Raw genomic sequence first — 27747 nt, forward strand, 5'->3', positions numbered from 1 at the left:
TACTGTGATGGATGCATTCAATAATGCCTTTATAATTCTGTAATCCTTAGAGCTGAAAAAATGTTTTTAACATTTCAGCAATGCATTGCTGTATATAGTACTACATACTTTGTTATATACACCAGCAGCATAAATGCAAATTCCTATAAAAACAAACCCTTTTTATTTGCATTTTATTTGCTTTTTAACCTTTTCTTGGGTGGATGGCTTTAGAGAGGGATTATTTTAAAACGTGTCTAATTTAGTGACTACCAATGAAAGATGAAAAGACAAAGCAGAGTTCTAGATTAAGAAATGTATGCCAACCTAAAATATATGGCAGCTCAGATTTCTTGAACTGGCATATTTGTATTTGGTAATTTGACTTTCAGAATCAGAAGATTCAATTGACATACTATGACATTTAGATAACATAAAAAGATTTAAAAAATCTTTATTCAATAAATGTACAGCCTCCCTTGCCCAGTTTTTCCAACACCCTATTAGTTATCTGATAGATGATGATATTTATTTCATAGATCTTTTTTTTGTGTGTGTGGGGAGGGCACATAATAAAGTTGAACTCTATGCTTGACTTTGCTGAAAGTACTCTCAGAGAAGGGCTTAATAGTCTTGGAAGAAATGTTTGATAAAAGCACAATGAGCATGACCCTGGACAGTCTTAAGCTGCCCATCATGAAGAATGGACATTTTTATGGGAAAACTGATGACTAACTTTGTGAGCTTTCCTCTCAGGGTGAACACCACTGGAGCCTGAACACGACCTATGTGGAAAGGTATCATCGAATTCAATTTAGAAGTGCATTTGTGACCCAGCATAGCTAGGACTGCCTTGTGGAGTGGAGGGGTCTAGAATTCATTAGTAAGGTTTGACCTGAAGATCCTCAGGAGGTCCTTTCTGTCTCCACTTCCATTCCCTCTCCCATCGGCTGGCGTGGTAATCCCACCACACCCGAGTCTCCTGCTTTGGGTAAAATTTGCCCTCTGCAGTCATACTTTATAAAAAAAGCACACCCTGGGAAAGGTAACACATTATGCTGATGCCACTCTCACCCTAATTTGACAATATTAGAAAAATTCCTTTCTTTTTTTTTTTTTTTTACTATTACTTGAAAGGAGAGCATAAAAGGAAGAAGAAACTTAATGTAGAATAAAAATGAAGGGGTGACTTTGGATCACGGTATCTGGTAGAAGACACCCACCCCTCCCAGAGGACAAGGGGAGGAAGAGGGAGTTTCGGGGTTATCAGGAAACAGAACTGGTGTCATAAGAAAGGGAACGGATTAGACAGGGAACAAGGAAGAGAGATGGGGTCCCTATCATTGATAGGGTCATAAACCCTATCTATTCATTGAGTCTTCTGTTTACTTTATCTACCGCGTTCCTTATTCCCTGATCATATCCTCTCACCCCCATTTAATCGAACTTTTTCTTTATTTAATGTCATGCTTTTAATTATGACATAAGAAGGATATCATTGCTTAGCAGTGTGGTTGGTAGGGTAATGTTACAATGTCTGTTACAATCCTAGGGTATCGAGACCTGCATTCACTTTTTTCCACCTGCTGCCAACAGGAATTGCATTGGGAACATATTAAAAAGTAATTTGTTTCATTCCACATATAATCAACAAAATGCAAGAATAAAATCATGACACTCCTTGACTTACAGTAAAAGCCTTAAACAGTAACACGAGATATTGTTTTCTAAAGATGGCATTTCAAACCTACATTTAATGATCTCTTGTTAGGGTTAAAAGGGTCAACCCCCCGAAATACTTCAAAGGAAACAATGTAGCTCCATAGAACAGAACAACCCACTCTTGCTGTTCACTCCTGACACACACTCCTGACAAATGAGTGACTTCCAGGGAAATCTGGATCCCAAACACCAGAGCGAAGGATCCCGGCTCCCATCTGCCCCACCCCCATCTGCACAGGAACTAGGAGCTAGGAGTCCACCCTCAAATGGATTGTGAATCAAAGCTCCTCAAACTGCCTAACCAAATGCTCAATTTCCCAGTTTCTTTTTTTTTTTTAATATGAAATTTGTTGTCAAATTGGTTTCCATACAACACCCAGTGCTCATCCCAACAGGTGCCCACCTCAATGCCCATCAATTTCCCAGTTTCTTTTCTGTTCAGTTAGATGTCAGTCTCAACAATTTGGGAATCTTAACATTTCTTTTAAAACCACATACAAATGGCTCTTCGATTCCTCTGGCAAGTACAAAATAGCCCACCCTCAGGAGAAAGGAAACCAATATTTATGGTAACAGATAAAATATGATGTGATTGTGTTAAGATCTTCCGCTGGCTTGCTCAAAAGGCTACTGCTTCTTTGGTAAGCTGCCACGGCAAATCTCTGCTGGTAGGGAGAAAAATTTCCACGGCTCAATAATGAGATAACATCAGTAAGCAATTTATTAAAGAGACTGCCATCCATCACTGGAATTTTGAACAATAATGATGCATCGAAAATAAGTACTCCCAGTTTTTTTTCCCTCCTCACAAATTCCTTCAGTTCCAATATCTCTTCAGTAAATTGTTAATAGTATTTTGCTCTTTGTCTTTTTGGAAACAAGCCCAGGAGTGAGAAGACACCAGCAGCAGCTGTCACAAACCCAATGGTACTTATTGCTTGGTTGGCCTATAGAGAAATGAGAAACAAAAAACACCACAGCTTATTCTAAGGGCACCTCAGTGTCCTAAATCCAAGCAAACTGAAGACCCTTTCGATGACACCGGAAAAATTTAAAGCTTCATGCCAAATTAAATTCTGTGTGAATATGAATAAATTTATAATTTTTATAATTATGACAGAGATAGTTAAATACATGTAGGTATACGTTTCTCATATTTTTATGGCCCCCAATAGTTTATAACTCATTATGGCACAATTCCTAATAATCATCATAGTACACCTGGGAGGTAGTGTTACTCCTGTTTGAGAAAACTTGGTAAGTTAAGTGATTTGCCTGAGGTCATGCCACCAACATGTTTAGATACGGGTTGAGCCATGAACCATGTGTTTCCCTTCCAAACAATCCCTACCTCCTTAATACACCCTAGTTTGGTCTATACCAGAGTGAATATCATGTGTGTGTTCCTGACTCAAGAATGTCCACTAGAGAAAGAACTCACAGATGTAATCTACACTAAATACCTATATGCTCTTATTTGGTAGCTACAATTTCTCTTTTGATAAACAAAATTCAAAAGAGGTCACTACTGATGTTAACTATTGTGTCACAAATTAATTTCTCATGTAGACAAACTAAAATAAACTACTCTCGAGCTCAGTTGTCCATAAAGGAGTTCAGACGTTTGTAGCTTTAAGGGTATTAATCATCACGATGAGGGATCTAATAAATATTCATGATTTTCATGGCACTCAGCTAATACTGCCTTCCATCTGCATGAGTTTGCGTGCAGTTTTATGACCCAAAGGTCATACTCAGATGCTTCAGAGTCATCAGACATTCTGAAAACAACAGTTGTTCTCTGGGATTGAAGAATCAGGCTTTCAAATAAAGCAAAACATTTTCCTCAAATAATTCCAGGGACCAACCCAAATGCTGGAAAGCCTGACCCAGATCACGTTTGAGCATGCCTTCTCTCTAACCCACAGGTCTCCACCACAGAGCCTGCCACCCCCACGTGACTGCCACATAGTGCTGCCTCCCTACCTGCAGCTTCCCTGTGGGAACCAGACTGCAAGGGCCTGGCCAATGACAGGAGCATTTACTCCATGTATATCACCCTGCGGTCTGCAGGGACAAGGCCAGGCACCAAAACTCCCTGCTGTGCCACCATCCCCAGCTGCCAGGGAGAGTGGCAGCTGGCGAACAAATGACAAATGCTATTTTACTTTACAGTCCTAACTTTATTTGGTTGCTTGATTATTTTACTCATAATTTTTAATTAGTCACCACCTAAGTTATTTCCCGGGGAAAGAGTCAGAATTTGCTGCAGTCCAGAACTACCCATGGGGAGCCAGGGGGACAGGCAGATACAAGACAGAGGACAAAATTCCAAAGAGAGGCAAAATCAATAATCGGATAGTCAATCGGATAATCAAGCCTCACTCTCATATAATTCCAGGCAGATGCTGAGATCCCAAGATCTGATACAGGGAAATATGGTGGTGGTGGTGGGGCAATGAACAAATAGGAAGATGCAGTTGGTATCTTTAGAGAGAGGAGTCAAATGGCAGTAGGGTACAGCCCTGGGGAAGATCCTGTGGGCTTCCCAAATCCCAAACACTTATTTAAAATTATATTCTAGATGGCAAAATCCTGTGACAATCCCTTGGCGTTTTGTGTAATGGGATCTGCCAAACGCAGACCTAACTCACTGGGTATCTTTCAGCCAGTAGAAATACAAGAGATGAAGGAAATTCCACAAATCTAAGAGGCCTGGGGAAAGCAATGTGATCCTAAGCCAAAATCCCCTGAGAGCACACAGGCCAGATACAATTACAAGGAAACTATTTCCTATAGTGCACGCGGTTTCCCAAATCCCAAACACTTACTTCAAGTTACATTCTAGATGGCAAAACCCTGTGTGATTGGGACAATCCCTTGGCGTTTTGAGTAACAGGATCTGACTTGCAAGATTGTAACATCTCAGAATGTTCTCAGAACCTATATGAACATGAGCTTTTATTTCACAACTTATTTAGGATTATAAAGTCACCTAAGCTGACTCTTCATACTTTTATCCTTTACAGGGCTTTCTGACTGTGGGCCATAATAAAAGCCTCATTCTGAGGATCTAAACATGACCAGGGAAACATTAGTTGAATCTGGAGTGCTGTATCCTAACATAGCATAGCTGGGTCACAGATGACCACAAGGTCTACCAAAATTCCTTTTCCTCTGAGACTCTAAGTTCACAGTGCTATGCACTGGAGCACAGTCAGAGTATATTGTAGATCAGCTTGTTCAGGTCTATGCAAGAGTGCTGCCATCTTCCACAAAGCTAGGCACATTTCAGTACCTTGTTAAGACTATGCCAGTGGAACATGTCTACTTAAAATCTTTTTTAAAAGAAAAGACAAGCCACATACTAGAAAAAAAACATTTCCAACAGGCAAATCTTATAAGGAACTGTTATCCGAAATATGTAAAAAGCTCTTAAAACTCAACAAAAAGAAAACAAGCAAGCCACCCAGTTTAAAAATGGGCAAAAGATCTCAAGAGACACATCGTCAAATATGCAAATGACAAAGGAGCATATGAAAAGACGCTTAACTTCATACACGTTTAGGGAATTGCAAATTAAGATAGTGAGACACCACTGTGTACCTACTAGAATGGCTAAAACCCAAAAGGCTCACAATACTAAATGTGGAAGAAGACATGGAAAAACAGGAACTCTCATTCATTGTTGGTGGGAATGCAAAAGGGCACAGCCACTTTGTAAGACCTTCCACGGTTTCCAACAAAAATAAACACATTCTTACCATACAATCGCGTAATCATGCCTTTTGGTATTTACACAAAACCCTGCACACGAATGTTTCTAGCAGTTTTATTCATAATTACCAAAACTCGGAATCAACCAAGATGTTTTTTAGTTGCTGAATGTACATCCAGACAATGGAGCGTTACTTGGTGATAGAGAAAAATGAGTTACCAAATCATGAAAAGACATGGAGGAATTTTAAATGCATGTTGCTTAGTATGCATTCTTCTCAGCAGTTGCCAGAGACTTGAGAGGAGGAAAGACGAATAGGCAAGAAGAGCACGAAGTTTTAGGGTAGGGAAACTATTCTGTATGATACTGTACTAATGGATATATGTCACTATACAGTTACAATTTATAGAATGCAAAACACTAAGAATAAACCCTAATGTAAACTATTTTAGGAGAGGCAAAATTTTTCCTTTGTGCATCTTAGGTTTTCAGCTGAGGCTCACTAATAAAAGGCAAATTGACAAGAGAAAAACAGAGGTTTATTAACATGTACATCTCAAACATACACAGGAGAAACTCAGGAAAGAGTAATACAAAGAGGTGGCTTAGAATTCAGGCTTACATAGCACATCTTCAGCAAAGATCAATACATTTGTAGAGTGATGGCAGGACAAAAGAAAGCAGTTTCAGGCTGCCAAGGATGGCAGACAACGGTAAGGTAAACATGGGAAATTAAAGCCAAAGTATAGTTAGTAAGGGTTGTTATATAAAAATTTTTTTCACATGTATTTATTATGGAGAGACAGAGAGACACAGAACATGAGCAAGGGAGGGGCCGAGAGATGGAGAGACACAGAATCCGAAGCAGGCTCCCAGCTCTGATCTGTCAGCACAGAGCCCGACACGGGGCTCGAACTCACAAACCCCGAGATCATGACCTGAGCCAAAGTCGGACGCTCAACCGACTGAGCCACCCAGGTGCCCCAGTAAGTGTTGTTATTTAGATTCCTCTACTGGTTGTCTGTGATGATTACTTTTTGTCCTTCTTGCTAGCAAAGGAAAGAGAGACACCTTTCAAAATGTATCTCCCACTTTTAGGCAAATATGTGGAGATCAGGGCCTGCTTCTTCTCAAGTGCCTTCAGCTCTTGATAATAAATAATAATCCTTATGCCACATATTTTGAGGTGATATGCTAGTTTCCTTCACTATGGACTTTGGTGGATAATGTGTCAGTGTCGGTTCATTGTTTGTAACAAATATACTACGCTGATATGGAACGGTGATGGTGGGGGAGGCCGTGTATATGGGTGATGGGGAGGGCGTATGTGGGAACTCTCTAAAATTCCAGATCACATTTGCTGTGAACTGTAGATTACTCTAAAAAAAATGAAGCCTATTAACTTTTTTAACACAAAAAGGCACGAAGGAGAAAAAGATGGACCATGATCCTTCCACCTTTCTAATCGTTTTAAATGCAGTTGAGGTTTTTTAATTTCAGAGAAATACATAGCCATTCCCCAAGAAAACTGTTCTATGTTCAAGACCCCTAATCCCTTGCAGCAAAGGCAGTCCTGAGAAGAAAATACATTGCGATCCAGGCCTATCTCAAGAAACAAGAAATATACCCAACCTAACCTCACACCTAAAGGAACTAGAAGCAGAGCAGCAAAGAAACCCCAAATCCAGCAGAAGAAGAGAAATAGTACAGATGGGAGCAGAAATAAACAATATAGAATCTAAAAAAAACAGTGGAACAGATCAACGCGTCAAAGAACTGGTTTTCTGAAAGAATAAACACAATTGATAACCCCCTAGCCAGACTTTTCAAAAAGAAAAGAGAGAGGACCTAAATAGATAAAATAATGAATGAAAGAGAAGAGATCACAACCAATACCACAGAAATACAAACAATTATTAGAGAATACTACGAAAAACTATATGCCAACAAACTGGACAACCTGGAAGAAATGGACAAATTCCTGGACACCCACACACTACCAAAACTCAAGTGGGAAGAAATAAAATATTTGAACAGACCCATAACCAGCGAGGAAACTGAATCACTTATCAAAAATCTCCCAACAAATAAGAGTCCTAGGCCAGATGGCTTCCCAGAGAAATTCGACCAGACATTTAAAGCAGAGTTAATACCTATTCTTCTCAAGCTGTTCCAAAAAATAGAAATGGAAAGAAAACTTCCGGACTCATTCTATGAAGCCAGCATTACCTTGATTCCCAAAGCAGACAGAGACTTCACTAAAAGGGAGAATTACAAACCAATATCCCTGATGAACATGGACGCAAAAATTCTCAACAAGATACTGGCAAATCGAATTCAACAGTATATTAAAAGAATTATTCCCCATGACCAAGTGGGATTCATTCCTGGGCTGCAGGGCTGGTTCAATATTCACAAATCAATCAGTGTGATCCATCACATTAAAAGAAGAAAGGATAAGGGCCATATGATCCTGTCAATAGTTGCAGAAAAAGCATTTGACAAAATACAGCATCCTTTCTTAATAAAAACCCTCAAGAAAGTTGGGATAGAAGGAACATAGCTTAACATCATAAAGCCATATATGAAAAGCCCACAGCTAATATCATCCTCAATGGGGGAAAATTGAGAGCTTTCCCTCGGAGATCAGGAACACTACAGGGATGTCCACTCTCACCGCTGTTGTTTAACATAGTGTTGAAAGTCCTGGCCTCAGGAATCAGACAACAAAATGAAATAAAAGGCATCCGAATTGGCAACGAACAAGTCAAACTTTCGCTTTTTGCAGATGACATGATACTGTACATGGAAAACCCAAAAGACTCCACCAAAAAGCTTCTAGAACTGATATATGAACTCAGCAAAGTCGCAGGATATAAAATCAAGGTACAGAGATCAGTTGCATTTCTATACGCCAATAATGAAACACTAGAAAGAGAAATCAATAAATTGATCCCATTTACAATAGCACCAAGAACCATAAAATACCTAGGAATAAACCTAAGCAAGGATGTAAAAGATCTGTATGCTTAAAACTATAGAACACTTAAGAAAGAAATTGAAGAAGACACAAAGAAATGGAAAAACATTCCCATGCTCATGGATCGGAAGAGCAAATATTGTTAAGATGTCAATAATACCCAAAGCAATCTACACATTCAGTGAAATACCAAAATTGCACCAGCATTCTTCTCAGAGCTAGAAGAAACAATCCTAAAATTTGTATGGAACCACAAAAGACCCTGAATAGCCAAGCTAATGTTGAAAAAGAAAACCAAAGCCAGAGGCATCACAATCCCAGACTTTAGCTTCTACTACAAAGCTGTAATCATCAAGACAGTATGGTATTGGCACAAAAACAGACACATAGACCAATGGAATAGAATAGAGAACCCAGAATGGGACCCACAAATGTACAGCCAACTAATCTTTGAGAAAGCAAGAAAAGGGTATCCAATGGAAAACAGTCCCTTCAGCAAATGGTGCTGGGAGAACTGGACAGTAACATGTAGAAGAATGAAACTGGACCACTTTCTTACACCATACACAAAAATAAAGTCGAAATGGACTAAAGACCTAAATGTGAGACAGGAAACCATCAAAACCCTAGAGGAGAAAACAGGCAACAACCTCTTGCCATTTGCAACAATGTGGATGGAACTGGAGGGTATTATGCGAAGTGAAATAAGTCATTCAGAGAAAGACTGATACCATATGCTTTCACTCATATGTGGAATTTGAGTAACTTAAGAGAAGACCATGGGGGAAGCAAAGGGGGAAAAATAGCTTTTAACAAAGAGGGAGGCAAACCATAAAAGACTCTTAAATACAGAGAACAAACTGAGGGTTGATTTGCGGCGGGTGTGGGGGAGAGGGGAAAATGGGCGATGGGCATTGAGAAGGGCACTTGGGATGAGCACTGGGCATTGTATGTAAGCAATGAATCAAGGGAATCTACTCCCAAAGTCAAGAGGACACTATATATGCTGATGTTAGCTAACTTGACAATAAATTAGATTTAAATAAATAAATAAGTAAATAAATACATAAATAAATAAATTTGTTGACACTTTCAAAAAAAGGCCCTTAATCCCTGAGGAGACCCCAAAACTAATCCAACACTAGCTATTGTTGGTAGTAATATTATGAATTGTTGATAATAATGAAAATAATAATAATGTGCTACAGTTTCTAACAGATCAACATAAATTTTATCGAGGAGTACCAATACAGAGCTATAAAATTCTTAATTACTATAATTAAAAATAACATTCATCTAAGACACATTGTTTATTGAGATGGATGATATGTAATACAGTGCACTAAGAGACTTCAAATATCTAGTATAATCCCCCACAGAGCCTCAGTTTATAGGTTGGGAAACTGATAAACAATGTTCTCCAAGCCACCAACCTAATAACTGGGGAAGATGCGGTTGTAGCTCAGGTAAGCACAATTTCAAAGCTTAGGTGAGTTCTTAGGGCTGTCACTGTACTTCCTGCAACAGAACCAGCTAGAGAACAGTTCTAGTTGTTGAGGAATGATTAATTTTTCATGGGTCTTGATTCTGGGTATGAAAGGGGAAAAGATGAGGGATGGTAAATTAGAGCCAAAGCAAGAAGATGGTTCTGATCCCATTTTTTTTTTTAGCCACATTAAAAAAAAAATTGCTTCTTGAACACAGTGGACAACTGTATCATTTACAAAGGAGAGGAATGGACTCCACTTCCTAGTTACACCCTTAGTTTTTAATGCGAAGGTGAACAGGAATTTGTGTGGATATCTTCTGTGCTCTGGCTCAGAAGCGATTTATTGTTACATGTGAATAGCACATTCATTATGTTAATATATTTCCTAATAAAAATGCATTTCCAATTAAATTGTTTCCTAATGAAAACAAATGTATCCTTTCATTATGTTCCCTGTCCCATCTTCCCAAGCTTCCGTGAGGGGAATTGGAAACTAATTCCTTAGAACAGATGTTTCTGTAACTCATTCAACCATTTCAGGATACTGGGAGCCTTTATTCATTCTTCAATATCCCTTTAATAAATCTTTAGGTTAGAACATCAATGTTGGAACTGGATTGGTGCCACAATAGGTAGAAAGAAGGCAAATGAACCAAGCATGCTTTTAGTTAGGAATCTGCCACGCTACAAAATAGTGTGAGAGATGGCAACATTGCATGCTACTTTAAAAATAAAGTAATTGATCCATTTTAAGAAATCATCCAAAATCTCAACCAATCAAAGGATCTGCTTAAAAGCACAAGATTCCTCTGAAACTAGCATTGCAAGGAGACAGAAACAATTTTCAAAGCCACCGAAACATGTCTGTCATTAGCTGGCCTCTCTCAGTCAGGTAATGGAGAAGAATCTCAGAGTTACCATCTCTATTTCTGGCAAATGAACTTCCATTTAAATATTTCAACATTCTTTTCAGAATGTCCCTTTCAGCACGTGAGGCTGCTGTATGGCAGAAAAACGGAAGGAAGGAACCCTGAAGGACAGAACGCAACAGGACTGACAGAAAGCTATGGTCTTGATTCGGCTTCAAGCTCCTTCCAGCCCCAAATTCAAAATGTCCGCGTTCACGCATTAATGTGGTCATAACTGCTACATGATCTTGGACACCTCAATTCCTGTCCTTATCCTTCAGGATTCTCACCTTTTCTCCATTCTTTTCATTTTGTTTTAGGCCTGAGAATCTTATAGTCAGTAGTGCTTATTTTCCCAAGGTAAGAAACTTCTATATCTTCTAAAGAAAACTCACCTGCTCTGAAACTCCTTCTCCATAGCGAAGCAAAGTCACAAAATGCTCACAGTTGTTGACAAGTATGTCATAATCCACCTCCTGTCCAATAACAATCTCTGACCGCTGCATGACTTCCTCCATGGGGAGGGGAGGATAAGTTTCATCATATTTATTGTTTATTCTGTATGTGTCGTTTCCCACGACATCCTTCAGGGGCTGCATCTTCACCAAGGCCTTCCTGCTAAATATAGACTTGGCGCTTGTAAATGCTGCAGGAATGCCATCCTCTATAAGGAGAATTCTGGTTAGCAAGATGTGGTGACCCAGCTCAGAGAACCCCAATGCCAGAGTATGGCAATGCCACATGTTTGGAAGTGATGGAGTCACTGAACCCAGCTCGGTTCCCAACTTAGCACCAAACCAGAAGCTACTTAATCATACCAGGCTTAATAACTCACTTGGTAGTTTATCAATAACACTTCATACTATATGAGGGAAAATAGAAGAGAAACCTGTATCTGCCCGTAGACAAAATTGAGTGAGAAAACTAGCCATTCTTGGGGAACAAGTTCTCTATCAATTGGCATTATTATTAGAGATTTTGGTATGTGTTCCTAACATAGTACAGATAAAACCATTGTCTCCTTTTTTTCCCTATAAAATATGCTTTTTTTCAGCATCTGAACCCTTCCCAACTACTCTCTTTGGGCCTCAGCTGTGTGCATTGTGATTGATAAGCTCGTCCTAGTTGTCTAAGTGTGCTCCTTACCCCTTTCTCTGCTTTTTACACTTGTTCTTTCAACTTGGCTTCAATTTGGTTCCAATTTGAAACCCCTCCAAGGGGACAGCTGGGGTCAAGCTGGGGCCCTGCTTTTATCTTGCCAGTGCCTTTAGGCCAAGAAACTAAGTCCTGAAACTGAATCTAACCTAGTAGGCCCTGTCCACCAGATGCAGCCCCATGCAATGCCACACCCACCTGTTACATGTCCCACCCCTGCAACTCCCTTTTAACTGCCTCAGTTGGCAAACAGTTGCCTAGACTGCTAGATACCTTTGTCTCCTGGTCTGCTACTGCCAGTACCTGAGGTTGGACAGATGATTGCTCAGTGTTCAGCTCTAACACCTGGCCCTGGTCCCTCTCCATCTGCCCAAGACTGCTATGCTTGGCTATGTGTTCAAGTCAATCATGAGAGAGAGAGTCTCCATGTAACTGGTGTGTAGAGAGTCTTCCTTTTTGTAATAACTAAAAGCTAACTTTCTTTTCCACTCCCTTTTTTTCCTACCTTCCAAGTTCCTTTTCCTTCAAGCAGCATTTCCAGTTAATATCTTACACATTGGAAGTTCTTGTACAAGTCCTTAGAGCAGAGGTCTCCTAGTTAGAATTACTAAAGTTTTATTTACACTAGTCTGATGCTATCAATTTAGAGAGGAGGACACTGAAGCTTAGAGAGGTAAACTGGCTTGCAAAATACCGCCTGAGTAGTTAACAATAGAACCAGAAAACTGCGTTTCAGTCTACAGGATCAGAGCTCAGTACTAGAACCATGTTAAAATGGAGCTTAACACATGAAAATAAGGGAAGAGCAGAAAAATCTCTTATTGTTTTCCAGACGTGAAAACTGCAGAGATATTGCAGCATTGCTTACTGTTAATCACTAGACTCTGCAGAAACTAATGGGTGTGTATCGTAAATGTCACTTTATTTGCCATTTCCATTTCCAATATTCTAGAATAAGAGGCAAATATCTCAAGATGTTGCAAAAGTCACTACATTAAAAATTCTCAGACATCTCCAAGATAGTAAGACCAAGGTTATTAAAACTTCTTTCTAAACGTAACTTGAAGAAAAAAAAATCTCCAGGCTACTTATTTGCATACTTTTTTTCTTAAAAAATGAATTAATTTGTGCTTATTTCTAAATATTTAGGAAATATATAAAAAAACAACATAAATGTGTAAATTTAAATCACCCATTATCGGCCCAACCATAATCATGTTATTATTTTTATATTATCATATCCTTTTATTATGTCTTTTATTAACACATGTATATTGAAGCATGCCTATGTGTGCATTCACATGGGTATATATTATTTCTTTGCAAAGTAGGTATAATATGACACACTGCATTTTTAATCTAGATTTTTTTCAAGGAAATATCATGCAAGATTATTTCTCCAGCAATTAAGCATGTCCAGAAACATGATTTTTAATGGCCGTTAAATAGCTATTGTTTTGGCTTATCTAGCACCCCATCCCACCTCTGCCTCTTTCTTTCTGGAAATGCTTTTGTGTGGGTTAATCACAGTATCTCCTTCTCCAGGGCACAACGATGGTGCAGTGATGGGCATGGGATCCATACTCGCCCAAATCAGATTGTTCTCCATGCTATTTCTAACTGCAACAGGCAGGGATTGACCTTCTCTTATTAGATCACAAGACTATAAGAATGAGAGCCTAAGGATGTTGATGACTATCAGTTCAGTCTCCTAGAGAGGCATAGTCTGGGAGAATTAAGACAATACTTGGAAAGGAAATGCAGATGTGAGTCTTGATACTCATGCTTATACCCCTACATCCAGGCATCCTTGAAGCCAGCACCAACCATCTTTATCCTTTTTGTAGTTTTCCTCAGTGAAGCAATGAATTTGCCCTTTTGCTTATGCTAACTTTTGTTTGTTTCTGTTACTTGCAACTAAAGAATTGTGTCGATATTCTGTGACAAAGTCATAATTCACTTAACTAGTCCACTATTGAATCTAAGCCATTGTTGGCTTCTTTTTTTTTTTTAACCTCTTCATCCCCTTCACATATTTCACCTATCCCCCTAACCCTCCCCTCTGGCAACCACCCATTTGCTCTCTGTATTTGTGAGTCTGTTTCTGGTTTGTTTGTTCATTTGTGATTTTGTGGGTTTTGGTGTTTTTTTTTTTGTTTGTTTTTTTGTTTTTTTTTTTAGATTCCACATAGAAGTGAAATCACATGGTATTTGTCTTTATCTTATTTCACACAGCATAATACCATCTAGATCCATCTATGTTAAGGCAAATGCAAAGATCTCATTCTTTTTTATGGCTAACATTCCATTATATATATATTACATATTATGTATATATGTATGTGTATATACATATACATAACTTATTATGTATATATATATATATTTGTGTGTGTGTGCATATGTGTGTGTGCGCGAGTATATATATTACATCTTCTTTACCCATTCATCTCTCAGTGGACACCTAGGTTGCTTCCTTATCTTGGCCCTTGTAAATAATGCTGCAATAAACATAGGGGTACATACATCTTTTCGAATTAGTGTTTTCACTTTCTTTGGGTAAATATCCAATAGTGGAATTATTGGATCATTGGTAATTTTTGGGGAAATTTTAATTTTCTGTGGCAATATCATACTGTTTTCCACAATGGCTACACCAATTTATATTCCCACTGACAGTGCAGGAAGATTCTCTTTTCTCCACATCCTCACCATCATTTGTTTTTCTGCCATTGCCTGTTTTTTAAACTGTTATGAGAGAGAAGTGAATACCTTTATGCTGAATGTTATTCTACATCTTTATAAATATTTCTGAAGAATAGACTCAGAGAAGTAAAATTACAGGGTCAGAGCATAGGAACTCTTTTAAGACTCTTCATACACACTATTAAATTGTTTTCTTTTTTTTCAATATATGAAGTTTATTGCCAAATTGTTTTCCATACAACACCCAGTGCTCATCCCAAGTGCTCATCGAAGCACTTCCATACACCACCCAGTGCTCATCGAAGGTGCCCTCCTCGATACCCATCACCCACCCTCCCCCCTCCCACCCCCCATCAACCCTCAGTTTGTTCTCAGTTTTTAAGAGTCTCTTATGCTTTGGCTCTCTTCCACTCTAACCTCTTTTTTTTTTTTTTTCTTCCCCTCCCCCATGGGTTTCTGTTAAGTTTCTCAGGATCCACAGAAGAGTGAAACCATATGGTACCTGTCTTTCTCTGTATGGCTTATTTCACTTAGCATCACGCTCTCCAGTTCCATCCATGTTGCTACAAAGGGCCATATTTCATTCTTTCTCATTGCCACGTAGTATTCCATTGTGTATATAAACCACAATTTATCCATTCGTCAGTTGATGGACATTTAGGCTCTTTCCATAATTTGGCTATTGTTGAGAGTGCTGCTAGAAACATTGGGGTACAAGTGCCCCTATGCATCAGTACTCCTGTATCCCTTGGGTAAATTCTTAGCAGTGCTACTGCTGGGTCATAGGGTACGTCTATTTTTAATTTTTTGAGGAACCTCCACACTGCTTTCCAGAGCAGCTGCACCAATTTGCATTCCCACCAACAGTGCAAGAGGGTTCCCATTTCTCCACATCCTCTCCAGCATCTATAGTCTTCTGATTTGTTCATTTTGGCCACTCTGACTGGCGTGAGGTGATATCTGAGTGTGGTTTTGATTTGTATTTCACTGATGAGGAGCGACGTTGAGCATCTTTTCATGTGCCTGTTGGCCACCCGGATGTTTTCTTTAGAGAAGTATCTATTCATGTTTTCTGCCCATTTCTTCACTGGGTTACTTGTTTTTCGGGTGTGGAGTTTGGTGAGCTCTTTACAGATTTTGGATACTAGCCCTTTATCCGATATGTCATTTGCAAATATCTTTTCCCAATCCGTTGGTTGGTTGCCTTTTAGTTTTGTTGGTTGTTTCCTTTGCTGTGCAGAAGCTTTTTATCTTCATAAGGTCCCAGTAGTTCATTTTTGCTTTTAATTCCCTTGCCTTTAGGGATGTGTCAAGCAAGAAATTACTGAGGTCTACGACTGAGGTCAGAGAGGTCTTTTCCTGCTTTCTCCTCTAGGGTTTTGATGGTTTCCTGTCTCACATTCAGGTCCTTTATCCATTTTGAGTTTATTTTTGTGAATGGTGTGAGAAAGTGGTCCAGTTTCAATCTTCTGCATGTTGCTGTCCACTTCTCCCAGCACCATTTGTTAAAGAGACTGTGTTTCTTCCATTGGATATTCTTTCCTGCTTTGTCAAAGATTAGTTGGCCATACGTTTGCGGGTCTAATTCTGGGGTTTCTATTCTGTTCCATTGGTCTATGTGTCTGTTTTTGTGCCATATTAAATTGTTTTCATGAATGATGTTATCAACTTTCATTTCTTTCAACAATATTCTTGCTTTGGTTTCATTATACCCTTATCAACACTGACTGTTATCACTTTTAAATGTTTGCTAATGTGATAGGCATAAAATGTGTTATTCTGTTGTACAATTCCTAGACCAGTCCCTTTAAAGATGGGTATTGACTTCTGCTTTTCTTCTTCTACATACTGTTCATAGTTCTTTACCCATATGTTTGTTGGGATTTTGCTGTTTATGTATCCCCAGCATCTAGAATAGCCTTTGGCACATACTGGGTAAGCTATAAATAGATGTTGAACAAATTGAAATGATTTGTGTGATAGGTAAAGACACTGACGCTTATGTTTGTGAGCAATATTCTCCCCAGTGGATTATTTCCTTTTTAATTATGTTTTTTTAATCCAGAGATTTTACTGGATTCTAATGTTAATTGGTTAACATTTTAATGTTAATTGGTCTTTGTGATTTAGCCAAAGCCACTTTGGTCTTACTATGTCCTTCATTAAACCTATTTCAGATAGATTTATCTACTTTCTACATTTTATTTATTTTTTTTTTTATGATTTCATTCATGATTCCTTCTTATAACAAGAGAGTTCAAAACCTCCAGGAGTTGCGGGAAACAAAACTTACCTAGAGGTGCTATGTTGATAACATAACCATCACCCAGGTACAGTGCCCAGTGCTGATAGCCAGAACGAAACACTTCAATCAAGTCCCCTGGCTGGGGGTTACCAGGATAGCTCAAACTAAAGCAATCATTAAACGCCATCTGCAATGACAGACACAAAGACAATCTAGCTGACATGACTTGCCAAAAGAAAATCAGTTTAAGACCTCCACAGAAGTATAAGGATACAGAATTTATTGGGATTGCATTCCTTATAAAAGACTTAAACTCACACCACTGTCCTTTGTATGATCATTCTTTGTATGATTCCAACACTGAATTATGTGTGCAAAAGTGAAAAAACAAGTGGGAAAGAATTTTTCTGCTAATTGTTTAATTTTCTATAGCAATGCTTCTCATCCTGATCAACCCCAGGGCTCCTTTACGATAATCAGCATCTTATAGTTCTCTCTTTAAATCCAGATATTCATAGATAATATGATTTACCCATACACAAAATTTCAAAAATAGTAATATGGTGCCCTATTGGAACAGAAAGGGGAAGTAAATTTACAATAGTACGTATTTTACTTATGTAAATAGTCGGTCCATGACTATGTGCACTTACTTAGCATGAAAGAGTCAACAGTCAGTGGCAGAAGATGAGAAGCCTTTCAGCCTCTCAAATAAGTAAAATCAAAGAACAGGGTATGGGAGGACTGACACTGATATTACGTGGAAAAAATACCTTGTATTGCAAAACTTACTCTCTCATTTAACTTAAGCAGAAAGAAGTTCCAGACTCAGAGGAGTGGCCAGTCACATATTCAGTCATACTGTAATACACGGGACATTTATTCCTTGTGCCAAACTGCTGTGCAATCTAGGTACTTCAGTCTCTACCCACTAAATATCAGTAAATGCTCTTTGTCATGTGACAACCACAAATATCCACACAGATTTCCACCCCTCCCCTACTGCCCCATTTACTGCCTGATTCCTGACTTACTGATTCCAGAAACAGTGTTAAGGTGGCCACCGTAGAAGTGAGACAACTTGGAAGGTGGGGGAGTTCGTCATGTTGATGAATATGTCTGAAAATTCTAAGCTTGGTGAGTTTTTTTTTTTCCTTTTAAGTCACTATTTTTCAGAAAGAACATATAAGTCTCTGATGGTCGATTTTTATGAACGTTACATTTTCTACATATGTATGGCATGGGAGTAGAATGACTCAGCAGGCAGAAGTTACAGACATTCATCAATACTCAAAAGGAGATTTAGCGCTATAACCATGTTGAATCTCTAATTGACAGCAGAGTTTCTCATCATCTCTCACTCTAATGTAGATATGTACGCTCAATTACAAAATAAATCCAAGTGCCAGAAAGGGAAATTTCCAAACCATCTAAATTATATTCATAATAGCACAGGCTAAGGACTTGGGAATACAGACTATCATTTTGCTGGCACCCTAAAAGTCTTTTTTTACAACACTTAATATTGGAAGGGTGTTTTCCCAAGTATTTGTATGCCATCTGTTGAAAACTTCAATCACCACACTGTCACAGGAATCTGGCCAAATGTACGCTGTCCATCTGTTGAAAAATGACTATTAAAACAACTTTATAGGAACCATTAAGTCTAACCACTCTCTCAAATATGTTTGGGTTCAGAATTTGGCCACATGGGCACCAAAAGGAAAAATAGATAATATACTATGAAATAAACAAACACATTTCCCATGAATGGGATTCAGCAAGCACACACAGCTGCTTACTAGAATTCAGCGACCTAGCCAAGCTTACAATAATAATCACCCTTTGAACAGAGAGCACTTTGTAGTATAACTTTTTTTTTCAAACGCACTATTGCAATTAACCCTATTTAACTTCTTTAAAACCTACCACTACTTAGGTTATCGTTCCATTGTATAGAAAAAAGTATATAGTAGCTAATGCCAACTTTTGGAAAATACCCATTGAAAGCTTCATACAGATCACTTATGTTGGGGTTACATCACAATAAACCCATCGTTAGTTGAAAATATCATAGGTCAAAATGCATTTAATTCACCTAACCTACCAAACAGCTTAGCTTAGCTTAACCTACCTTATACATGCTCAGAGCACTTATGTTAGCCTACAGTTGGCAAAATCATCACAAAGCCTGTTTTATAATAAAGTATTGAACATCTCATGTAATGTATGGAGAACTGTACTGAAAATGAAAAATGTGGTTGTATGGCTATAAGGGTACAAAATGGTTCTAAGCATATCAGTTGTAGTTGCTACAGCTCAGCACCACTGCCCCAGCAGCCGGAGACAGGATTGGATGTATCACTAGCCCGGGAAAAGATCCAAAGTCAAAACTCAAAGTATGGTTTCTACTGAATGCATATTAGTTTTGCACCATTTTAAGTAAAAAAAAAAATCATAAACCAAACCATCGCTGAGTCAGGGACCATTTATATTATAAATACAGAGGGGGAATAATGGAAACAGGTGTTAAAGATGTGAGCTCTTGTCTCAGGTCGTCTGCTATAAAAAAATAGCAATAGTTGGGCAAAATGTCTGTGTCACAGTTTCCTGTTTTTTTTTTTTTTTTTTAATTCCAGTTAGTTAGGGGCGCCTGCGTGGCTCAGTCGGTTGGGCATCCGACTTCGGCTCAGGTCATGATCTCAGGGTCTGTGAGTTTGAGCCCCGCGTCGGGCTGACAGCTCAGAGCCTGGAGCTGCTGACAGCTCAGAGCCTGGAGCCTGCTTCGGATTCTGTCTCCCTCTCTCTCTGCCCCTCCCCCACTCATGCTCTGTCTCTCTTTGTCTCGGAAATAAACATTAAAAAAAATTAAATTCCAGTTAGTTAACATCCAACGTAGTATTAGTTTCAGGTGCACAGTTTAGTGATTCAGCACTTCCATACCTCACCCGTTGCTCATCATGACAAGTGTCTCCTTAATCCCCATCACCTAGTTCACTCATCCCCCTGTGGTAACAGTCAGCTTTTTCTCTATAGTTGAGTCTGTTTCTTGGTTTGTTTCTCTCTTTCTCCCCCCATGACCATTTGTTTTCTTTCTTCAATTCCACATACGAGTGAAATCATACGCTATTTGTCTTTCTCTGACTGACATATTTTGCATCAGTTTCTCCACCTTGCAGGCACGTATAAGAATATCAGTTTATCTCAAAAGGTTGTGGCAAGGAACCTCAAATGGATGGGCTAAAAGCTGTCACAAGTGCTTTGTGAACTGGCCAGAGCTAGACAGGTGGACGGTAAAACAGCAGTGGCTCTTTGTACATGTTGCCACAGTGGTTCATGGCTTTTGTCTGATTTTGGTTCCTTAGCCTTTCAGCCACAATAATGTTGTGGAATGGGTAATTCCACTGCCCACTTTTAATATATTTAACACATTTTCCATTCTGGCATATGGTTTGCAAACCGATTTATGAAATGTAAGCTAATTGATTTCCTGAAGCCTATCCTATTTATAATGAAGGATGACAAGATAACAAGGAAAATATTTCTTGTGAGTTACCACTCAAGAAACTAAGGGAAGAGACTAAGATGTACGGGGAAAGTGAGTGCCCACACCAAGTGCTTAGAATCGCAGCAATTTACTGCAGAACAGTACTTTAGACATTACCTAATCCACTGCTCTCCAAATTTGTTTTTAGCGTCAGAGCCCTGAATTAAACCAAATATCAGATGGGCCCACAAAAATATAAAACATAAAAGTAGCTCTGCCCTTGACGAAGTCAGGAAAGAGCATGAGAGCCCCATCTGCTCCTCACTGCGGCTGCTTCTGAGGTTTTCTGGGGCCCCAGAAATTCTAGGAATGGAGCTTGAATAACACCCATCTAGTTCTAGCAGAAGCCCCTCATTTTCAAGACAGAAGAAATAGAAACAGGCAGGTAATTTGACTTGTCAAAGGTCATATACTATTTTACAAAAGATTTTCAATAGTTGCCAGAGCAGGGGTTCCTGGGTGGCTCAGTCAGTTGAGTGTCCGACTTCGGCTCAGGTCATGATCTCATGGTTTGTGAGCCCACGTCGGGCTCTGTGCTGACAGCTCAGATCCTGGAGCTGCTTCGGATTCTGTGTCTTGCTCTCTCTCTGCCCCTCCCCTGCTCATGCTCTGTCCCTCTCTGTCTCAAAAATAAATAAAACATTTAAAAGAATTAAAAAATAATAATTGCCAGAGCAATTGAATATTCATTGCAAAAAAAAAAAAACTAAACTAAAACCTCCACATGTCTCACATCTTATACAAAAAATATTTCAAAACAGATCATGGAATTAAATGTAAATCTATAAAACACAGAGGTTGGGGGAGCACATAGGAAAAACTCCTCAGGATCTAGAGGAGACAAAGAGTTCTTAGTCTTGATACAAAAAGTACTACCCATAAAAGAAAAAAAAAAAACCTGACAAATTGACATCCTCAAAGTTTAAAACTTTTGCACTGCAAAATATCCTGTTAAAAGCTCAAAAAGACAAGCTATGAAATGGGAGAAAAGATTTGCAAAACACATATCTGAGAAAGGACTAGTATTGAGAACACGTAAAGAACTCTCAAAACTCAAGAGTAAAAGAGCAAAGAATACAATTAGAGCATGTTCAAAAGACACAAAGACGTTTCACCAAAGAAATGACACAGATGTCAAGTAAGCCATGTTAAACACCATTAACCACTTGGGAAGTGCAGATTAAAACCACAATGGGATAGCACTCCACACTTATCACAAGCGCTAAAATAAAAAATAGTGACAACAGAAAATGCTGGCAAGGATGCACACTAAGTGTATCACCCATTTGCTGGTGAGAATATAAAATGGTATAGCCACTCTTGAAGCAATGCAGTGATTTCTTTAAAAACTTGTTAACTACCATACAATCCAGCGATTGTACTCCCGGACACGTACCCCAGAGACTGAAGACAATAAAGACTTATATTTACACAAAAACCTGTACGTGAGAATTTATAGCAGCTTATTCACAATAGTCAAAAACTGGAAATAGCCCAGGTGACCTTCAATGTGTAAATAAATTGTGGTATAGCCATACTGTGGAATACTACTAGAGAATAAAAAGCAACAAACTATTGATACATTCAGCAACCTGAAGGAATCCCAGATAAATAGGCTGAGTGAAAAACGCCAATGCCAAAATGTTTCATACTCTATGATTCTTTTTATAGAACATTCTCGAGATGACAAAATTATAGAAATAGAGAACAAATAGTTGTTGCTAAGGGTTAAAAAAAGTGGTGAGACGGAAGTAGGTGTGGCTATAAAAGGACAACCTGAGAGATTCTAGAGATGATGGAAATATTTTCATCCGGATCATGCCAATTTCAATAACCTGTCTGTGATATTATACTATAGTTTTGCACGCTGTTACTATTGGGGGAAACTGGCTAAAGATACAAGGGCTCTCTGTCGTATTTCTTACAATTGCATGTAAATCTACAATTGCCTAAAAACATACACATTAGTTAAAAAAACAGACCAATGCTTTTTTTAATATAGAACATAGAAGAGGATAAATATGTGGAAGTTATATTGAGGCAGATTTTAGCTGTGCATAAGGAAAACTTCTTTGAAAGTGATCCAACAATTGAATAGAGTACCTTGTGCAGATAGCAGGCTGCCACTGGGAATGTTTAAATACAGTAAGGGTTGATGAAAATAACATTTCCATGGTGGTGGTGGGAGGGGACAATAGTTAGAGTAAGAAGGCCTTGTAAGGTCCCTTATAAGCTCTAATGTTCTCTCATTCTATTTCCCAGGAACTGTGCAAGGCGCAATCCTCAAATCAACACCATGAAGTAGAGATAATTATTTCCCCCATTTTACAGATGAGGCATATGATGTTTACAGCAGCTCAGGAACTTACCCAAAGTCACACAGGGGAAAAGGGCCAGGACTCAGATAAGCCTACCTCCAAGACCAGGTTCCTAATCCCATTCTTACTGCATTGCCTCCATTGCTGACACATCTGTGGCCCTTTTTTGAACACTGTTGGACCAGGTAACAACTGTGAGCTAATTATTATGATCACCATTTTATAGATAAGGAAACTGAGACTCCAATGAGTTAACCATCAGGCCTAAAGTCACAAAGGTAGTAAGTGACAGAGATAGAGCTCAATCCCAGGTCTGTCTTCTTATTCTAGACTGCATGTTCCTGCTTTATACCACTGATTCACATCACTAACCAAAGGAATTATTACTAAACGACATTTCATTTTTCCCTCTTCTCAAAAACCCATTGTGTAGAGAAGTTGCAAAAGCACAAAGAATAAACATTTCATGTAACAATACAGGAAGTGTTTAAACATTTATATGCAGAACTAGTGAGTAATGGGAAAAGGACCTTGGGGAATCCCTGCTCTTGTCCTGCAGGAGAGGTGTCAAGGTGGGGCTAGAAGCATCTATAAGGTACCTAGACTCAGAGGTTAGGGAAATGGCTATAACCTGTCTGGTAGGGTAAGTCGATAGGCAGGGACCACGTCTACCCATTTCATTTGGGCACGAGATAATATTGTGCTTCATAAACATGAGTTAACACAGAACCCATTAAAGATACATTTATGAAGTCCTCTACTATGATCTGTGTGTGTCACCTTTAAGATAAAAAAATACTTTAACAGTTCATCTGCACAGATTTGTTTATCTAGTTTATCATCAAGAGGGGCATGAAGGTAAGTCTGTAATCTTTGTACAAGAAACAGGCTACCCTGTTCATAGCACCCTGTTGTCCCAAAAGATGTAACTGCCCCCCTGAACAGATAGGGACAGGCTGATTAACTTCTGCTTGTGTCCATGAGGCCACCTGTGTTACAGGAATACTAAGAGCACTTTTTCACAAACTACTCCCAAGAATGCTGTGGAAGTCTGAAATACTACCACAGACCATCCCTAGGCCAACAGTCTCCCAATGTGATTTGAACCCTTTCAGCTGCATTTTTTCCATCCTTGGTCCTCCTACACTGAAATGGCTCCATGAAGCTCTGCAGTCTCAGAATGACTACTTCACAGCCCCTCAGAGCTCTAAGGATCTTTGGTCAGACATCCTCACTCTGCAGCTGAGGGTTCCACCTCACTGCCAAGTGAACCATCCTCCCAACCAGATGAACTATCCTCAGCCACTGCCTGGAATCCTTCCAAGGCTCCCCACTACTGACTCCCCACCTTGCCTCCATATTTTCATCACTGCATCCCAGGAAAACCAAACTATTCATTATTCCTCACACTTACCTGGAATTTCGTTGCTAACACTGCACCTTCTACCTGGAGTGCAGTGCCCATTTCCAAATGCCCCCCAAAGCCCCACTCTTGGGGATCCAGGTCAGATGCCACCTCCTCTCCAAGATCTTCTTGCAGTCGGCCAGAAATGACATCTCCTTGGGAGTTTCGCGGTGTGTTTTATCTAACACCCATTGTGTTTCCCACACCTGCGTCAGTTACTGGTGTCCCGGGAATAATTTCTTCTGCTGGTTCTCGTTTGTCTCTATACCTTCAGTTGCTAGCAGAGCGCCTGACACAAATAACTGCTGAGTAAATGTCTAACGAATGAAGGAATGAGAAGCCCAAGCCCAGGGAGGACAGAGTGGCTGGGTTTTTCCAGCACATAAATCATATTAATAGTCTTGAAAGCCAAAGTAATATCACCTAATATCTTATAATGCTAATTACTTGTATTATAATCCATATTCATCCAGTGAGGACGGTGGGTTTAAAAAAGCCTTTTGGATGGAAACCAATTTGACAATAAATTTCATATAAAAAAATAAAAAATAAATTAAAAAGCCTTTTTGGGCAGGACCAGTTTTCTAGTCATGATTCGGACACTTAATAACTGTGTGACTTGGAGACTGAGTCTCTCCCTGTGGACTCAGTTCTCCAATTTGTAACAAAGAGGGGTATTTGACAGGTGGTGCAAACAAGGTTGTCTGGAAGCCTAGAGGTCCTCCCCACCACCCCCAGCACACCTTGCTTGGGGTCCGGGTCGTCTTTCCCACCGGCGGCAGCTGCTGGGGTCCTGGGGTCTCCCTGGCCTCGCAGCTGCTGCCTCTTCGGCTACTGGCCACGGGCCCACTCCATCTGCTCCCTGGGAAGGTCAAGGCCGCAGCAGCTCACCCCCACTCAGCGCCAGCCCTCCAGCGCCAACGCCAACCCCACCGCGAGGAGCTGTCCTGGCGCCTCGGACACTGCTGCGCACGCTCAAGTCTTCCGCACCCGCCCGCGCCACCGCCTGGGTCCCCACCCTCACCTGGAGGAGCCCGACAGAACACCTGATCTGTACGTACGCGCGCGCGCGCGCGCGCGCGCGCGGTAGCTCACAGGCACGCAGAGGTCAAAGTGCAGCCCCAGCATGGAATCCGACCAATGACTGCAGCCCTCCGCTCCCAGCCCCTAGGACACTCCTACATCAAACTTTGATGGTCCCAAGCGCTGTGCTAGGGGCTGCAGTTGCGAACTTGACTTGTGGAGACACTCGTCATGAATGCACACTCACCGCTAGCTGTACACACCCTTCTAGCGCGGCACAAATTCCTTTACCCAGGAAAGGACCCATAGTCCCTGCGCCCCAAGAAAGCAGCTGGGTCTTTAACTCAGCAAAGGTGGGGAAAGGGAGAGGCCTTAGAAACCCTCCCTCCCGGCTTCCCACCACACACACACACACACACACACACACACACACACACACACCTACCCACACGGTGAGCGCTTGTGAGCCTGATCCAGAGCCCAAAGCCTGTGAGGACACACATGGACCCCGTTCCCTTTGGACCCCTCCCTGTTACCACCCTCTAGCCTAGGATCAACTTCGGAGTGGGAAGGGGAGAGAAAGGAGAAAGGAAAGAAGAGTGTGCCCTCCCGCTACAGCCAGGTATTAGTTTCTCCCAGGGGCAAATTTACCTGGATCCTGATGGGGTGGGGCCTTCCTTAAAGACAGAAGTCTCTCTCTCTCTCAGGCAGCCCATTCATTCCCCCTCACCTCTTCTGCCCTTCCCCTACCAAAGGTCTGGTTCTGCAAGTCCCTTATTCAGCGTGACTTAGGTGCACGTGACAGAGCAGGGCCTAACTGACTCTCTTTCAGTCCTGGAAGGCCAGCAGAGGCTTCCAAAAATAAAACCGTCTGAGTTAAAAATAAAGCTGGGCATGAAGAGTATCCCCTTTCTCACTGCTAAGAAAAGGGAGGCCAGGAATACTAGCCAGCTAAGTAAGGAAAGCCAGGCGGACTGCTAAATGAACTTTTTGGAGCTCTGCACAGGACTTTCCTGCAAACAAGTCAGAACCTAGATTTTTACTCTGAATTAAATGGAATCTCAGCTGAAAGGCAGGATTCAGAGGCTGAAATAGCTTGCTAATTTTGTGTGTGTTGCCACAGTGGGATAAGAATTATGTAAAGATGCAGCTGCCTTTATAAAGGAATCAGGTTCTGTCAAGATTAAGGGTGAATCTGCATGGTTTGAAAGTGAGTCTGGGTTTGGCAACTTTGGAGACATAGAGAAGGTAAAAAAGACATCGAAAGCATCAGGGATCTGGGTACAATTACTGGCAAAGTGGAAACTAGAACACTTGAGAGGTTGTGGCTTTGTGGGTTTTTTTTGAGCTTATATTTTTATTACATGTTCCCTATTTAATATATTTTTAGAGTCCTAAACTGAATCAGATATGCCTTTCAATCCTCTTTTAAGGTCTGGGAGAGAAAGCCATAAACATGCATTTACTTTATGTTCCTCAACTATTTCAATTGAGTCATCACTGAAGGAAGTGGTTCATGATTTTCTACAGGAGAGTTATTGTGAACATTTATAAAGCCATCCTGCTTATGAGTTAAATTTATTATGTTTGCCAGGTTAATCTGTTTTCTCTAATCGGACACTTAATCATCCAGTCTCCTCTCTGTATTATGGATTCATGAGTGTGAACCAAGGAGGATTGCTCCAGTCAGGGCAAAATGATAAATTATCATTTCATTTTGGGGGTATTTGTGATTAAATGCATCATAATAGAATTAAAATGAAATAAATCTTATGATTTTACTTCCAGATCCCTGCCAGGTATAGAGAAAATGCATTTGGTTTAGGGTAAATTCAATTTGACATCTGAATGAGATTTGTAGGAAAAACAGAGAAAGCGTTGTAGCTCAGGAGAACCCGGAGTTCTCTCTTCATTTCTACAGATTGGAGTGATGGTTAATCACTCAATGGTACTCTATGGATGAGCAGCCCAGAATTCAAATTTCCAGTCAGAAAGAATGAGGAATGAACCGTGGGCAGTTATAGCCAAAGTTTACCTGAAGCTAGGGTTGTAATCCTGGGATCTCATGGGCTGCACGTGGTGTACAATGGGAACAGATGTCAGATTACAACCAAAGGACCATTTGCCATTATTTTGGCTGTTATATTAAGTGAGGCACCACGTGCACGGCACCCCAGTTGTTGCCTAACTGGGTTGGAAGAGTTGAAAAACGTTGAAATAACTACAAAGAAGATGATTTAGTCATGTTGGTTGTTGAATAAAGTTCACATTCCAGGGAAAGCGCTGTGACAAAGCGAATCATAATTTGCATTTGTAATACATAAAGGCTAAAACCGATTGGCATTGTGTGATGTCAGACAGAATGCTCGAGACAACTTTTTTCTGTGTGGATATTTTACACACACACACACACACACACACACACACACACACACAATCAGCAAAGTACTTTCATATCCTTTGTATCATTTGATCCTCATAACAAATCCATGACTACTCAGGTCCTGGCAGTTGCCCTGAGACCTAAGCCATGAAGTTCCTCATTCAGTGTC

General features: G+C 40.0%; 1 protein-coding gene across 3 annotated transcripts; it reads right to left on the bottom strand.

Moving 5' to 3' along the window:
• Positions 1-2399: 2399 nt before the first annotated feature.
• Positions 2400-26008, bottom strand: PLAAT1 (phospholipase A and acyltransferase 1). Of its 3 annotated transcripts, XM_053221055.1 has the most exons (5): positions 25847-26004; positions 24916-25034; positions 16951-17089; positions 11192-11460; positions 2400-2648 (listed from the first exon to the last, which is right to left on the bottom strand). In XM_053221055.1, the coding sequence occupies exons 3-5, from the start codon at positions 17087-17089 to the stop codon at positions 2547-2549; spliced, it is 510 nt and encodes a 169-aa protein (XP_053077030.1). In that variant the 5' UTR covers positions 24916-25034; positions 25847-26004; the 3' UTR covers positions 2400-2546. The 3 variants fall into 3 exon arrangements, with proteins under 3 accessions (XP_053077030.1, XP_053077029.1, XP_053077028.1); XM_053221054.1 differs by lacking the exon at positions 24916-25034 and having other exon boundaries at positions 25847-26008; XM_053221053.1 differs by lacking the exons at positions 24916-25034; positions 25847-26004 and adding an exon at positions 24182-24461.
• Between the last annotated feature and the right edge of the window lie 1739 nt (positions 26009-27747).

This window comes from Acinonyx jubatus, chromosome C2 (assembly GCF_027475565.1).
Source record: "Acinonyx jubatus isolate Ajub_Pintada_27869175 chromosome C2, VMU_Ajub_asm_v1.0, whole genome shotgun sequence".
Classification (NCBI taxonomy): Eukaryota; Metazoa; Chordata; class Mammalia; order Carnivora; family Felidae; genus Acinonyx; species Acinonyx jubatus.

What these genes read in the sequence shown, in the direction of transcription:
- PLAAT1 (XM_053221053.1), bottom strand. Translation starts at nt 24,232, where the DNA reads ATGGGCACTGCACTCCAGGTAGAAGGTGCAGTGTTAGCAACGAAATTC. An exon ending in TATCAACATAGCACCTCTAG is followed by an intron (nt 11,461 to 16,950) that starts GTAAGTTTTGTT and finishes TTCTCCTTATAG; the next exon opens with AGGATGGCATTCCTGCAGCA. An exon ending in GAGAAGGAGTTTCAGAGCAG is followed by an intron (nt 2,649 to 11,191) that starts GTGAGTTTTCTT and finishes ATTTCTCTATAG; the next exon opens with GCCAACCAAGCAATAAGTAC.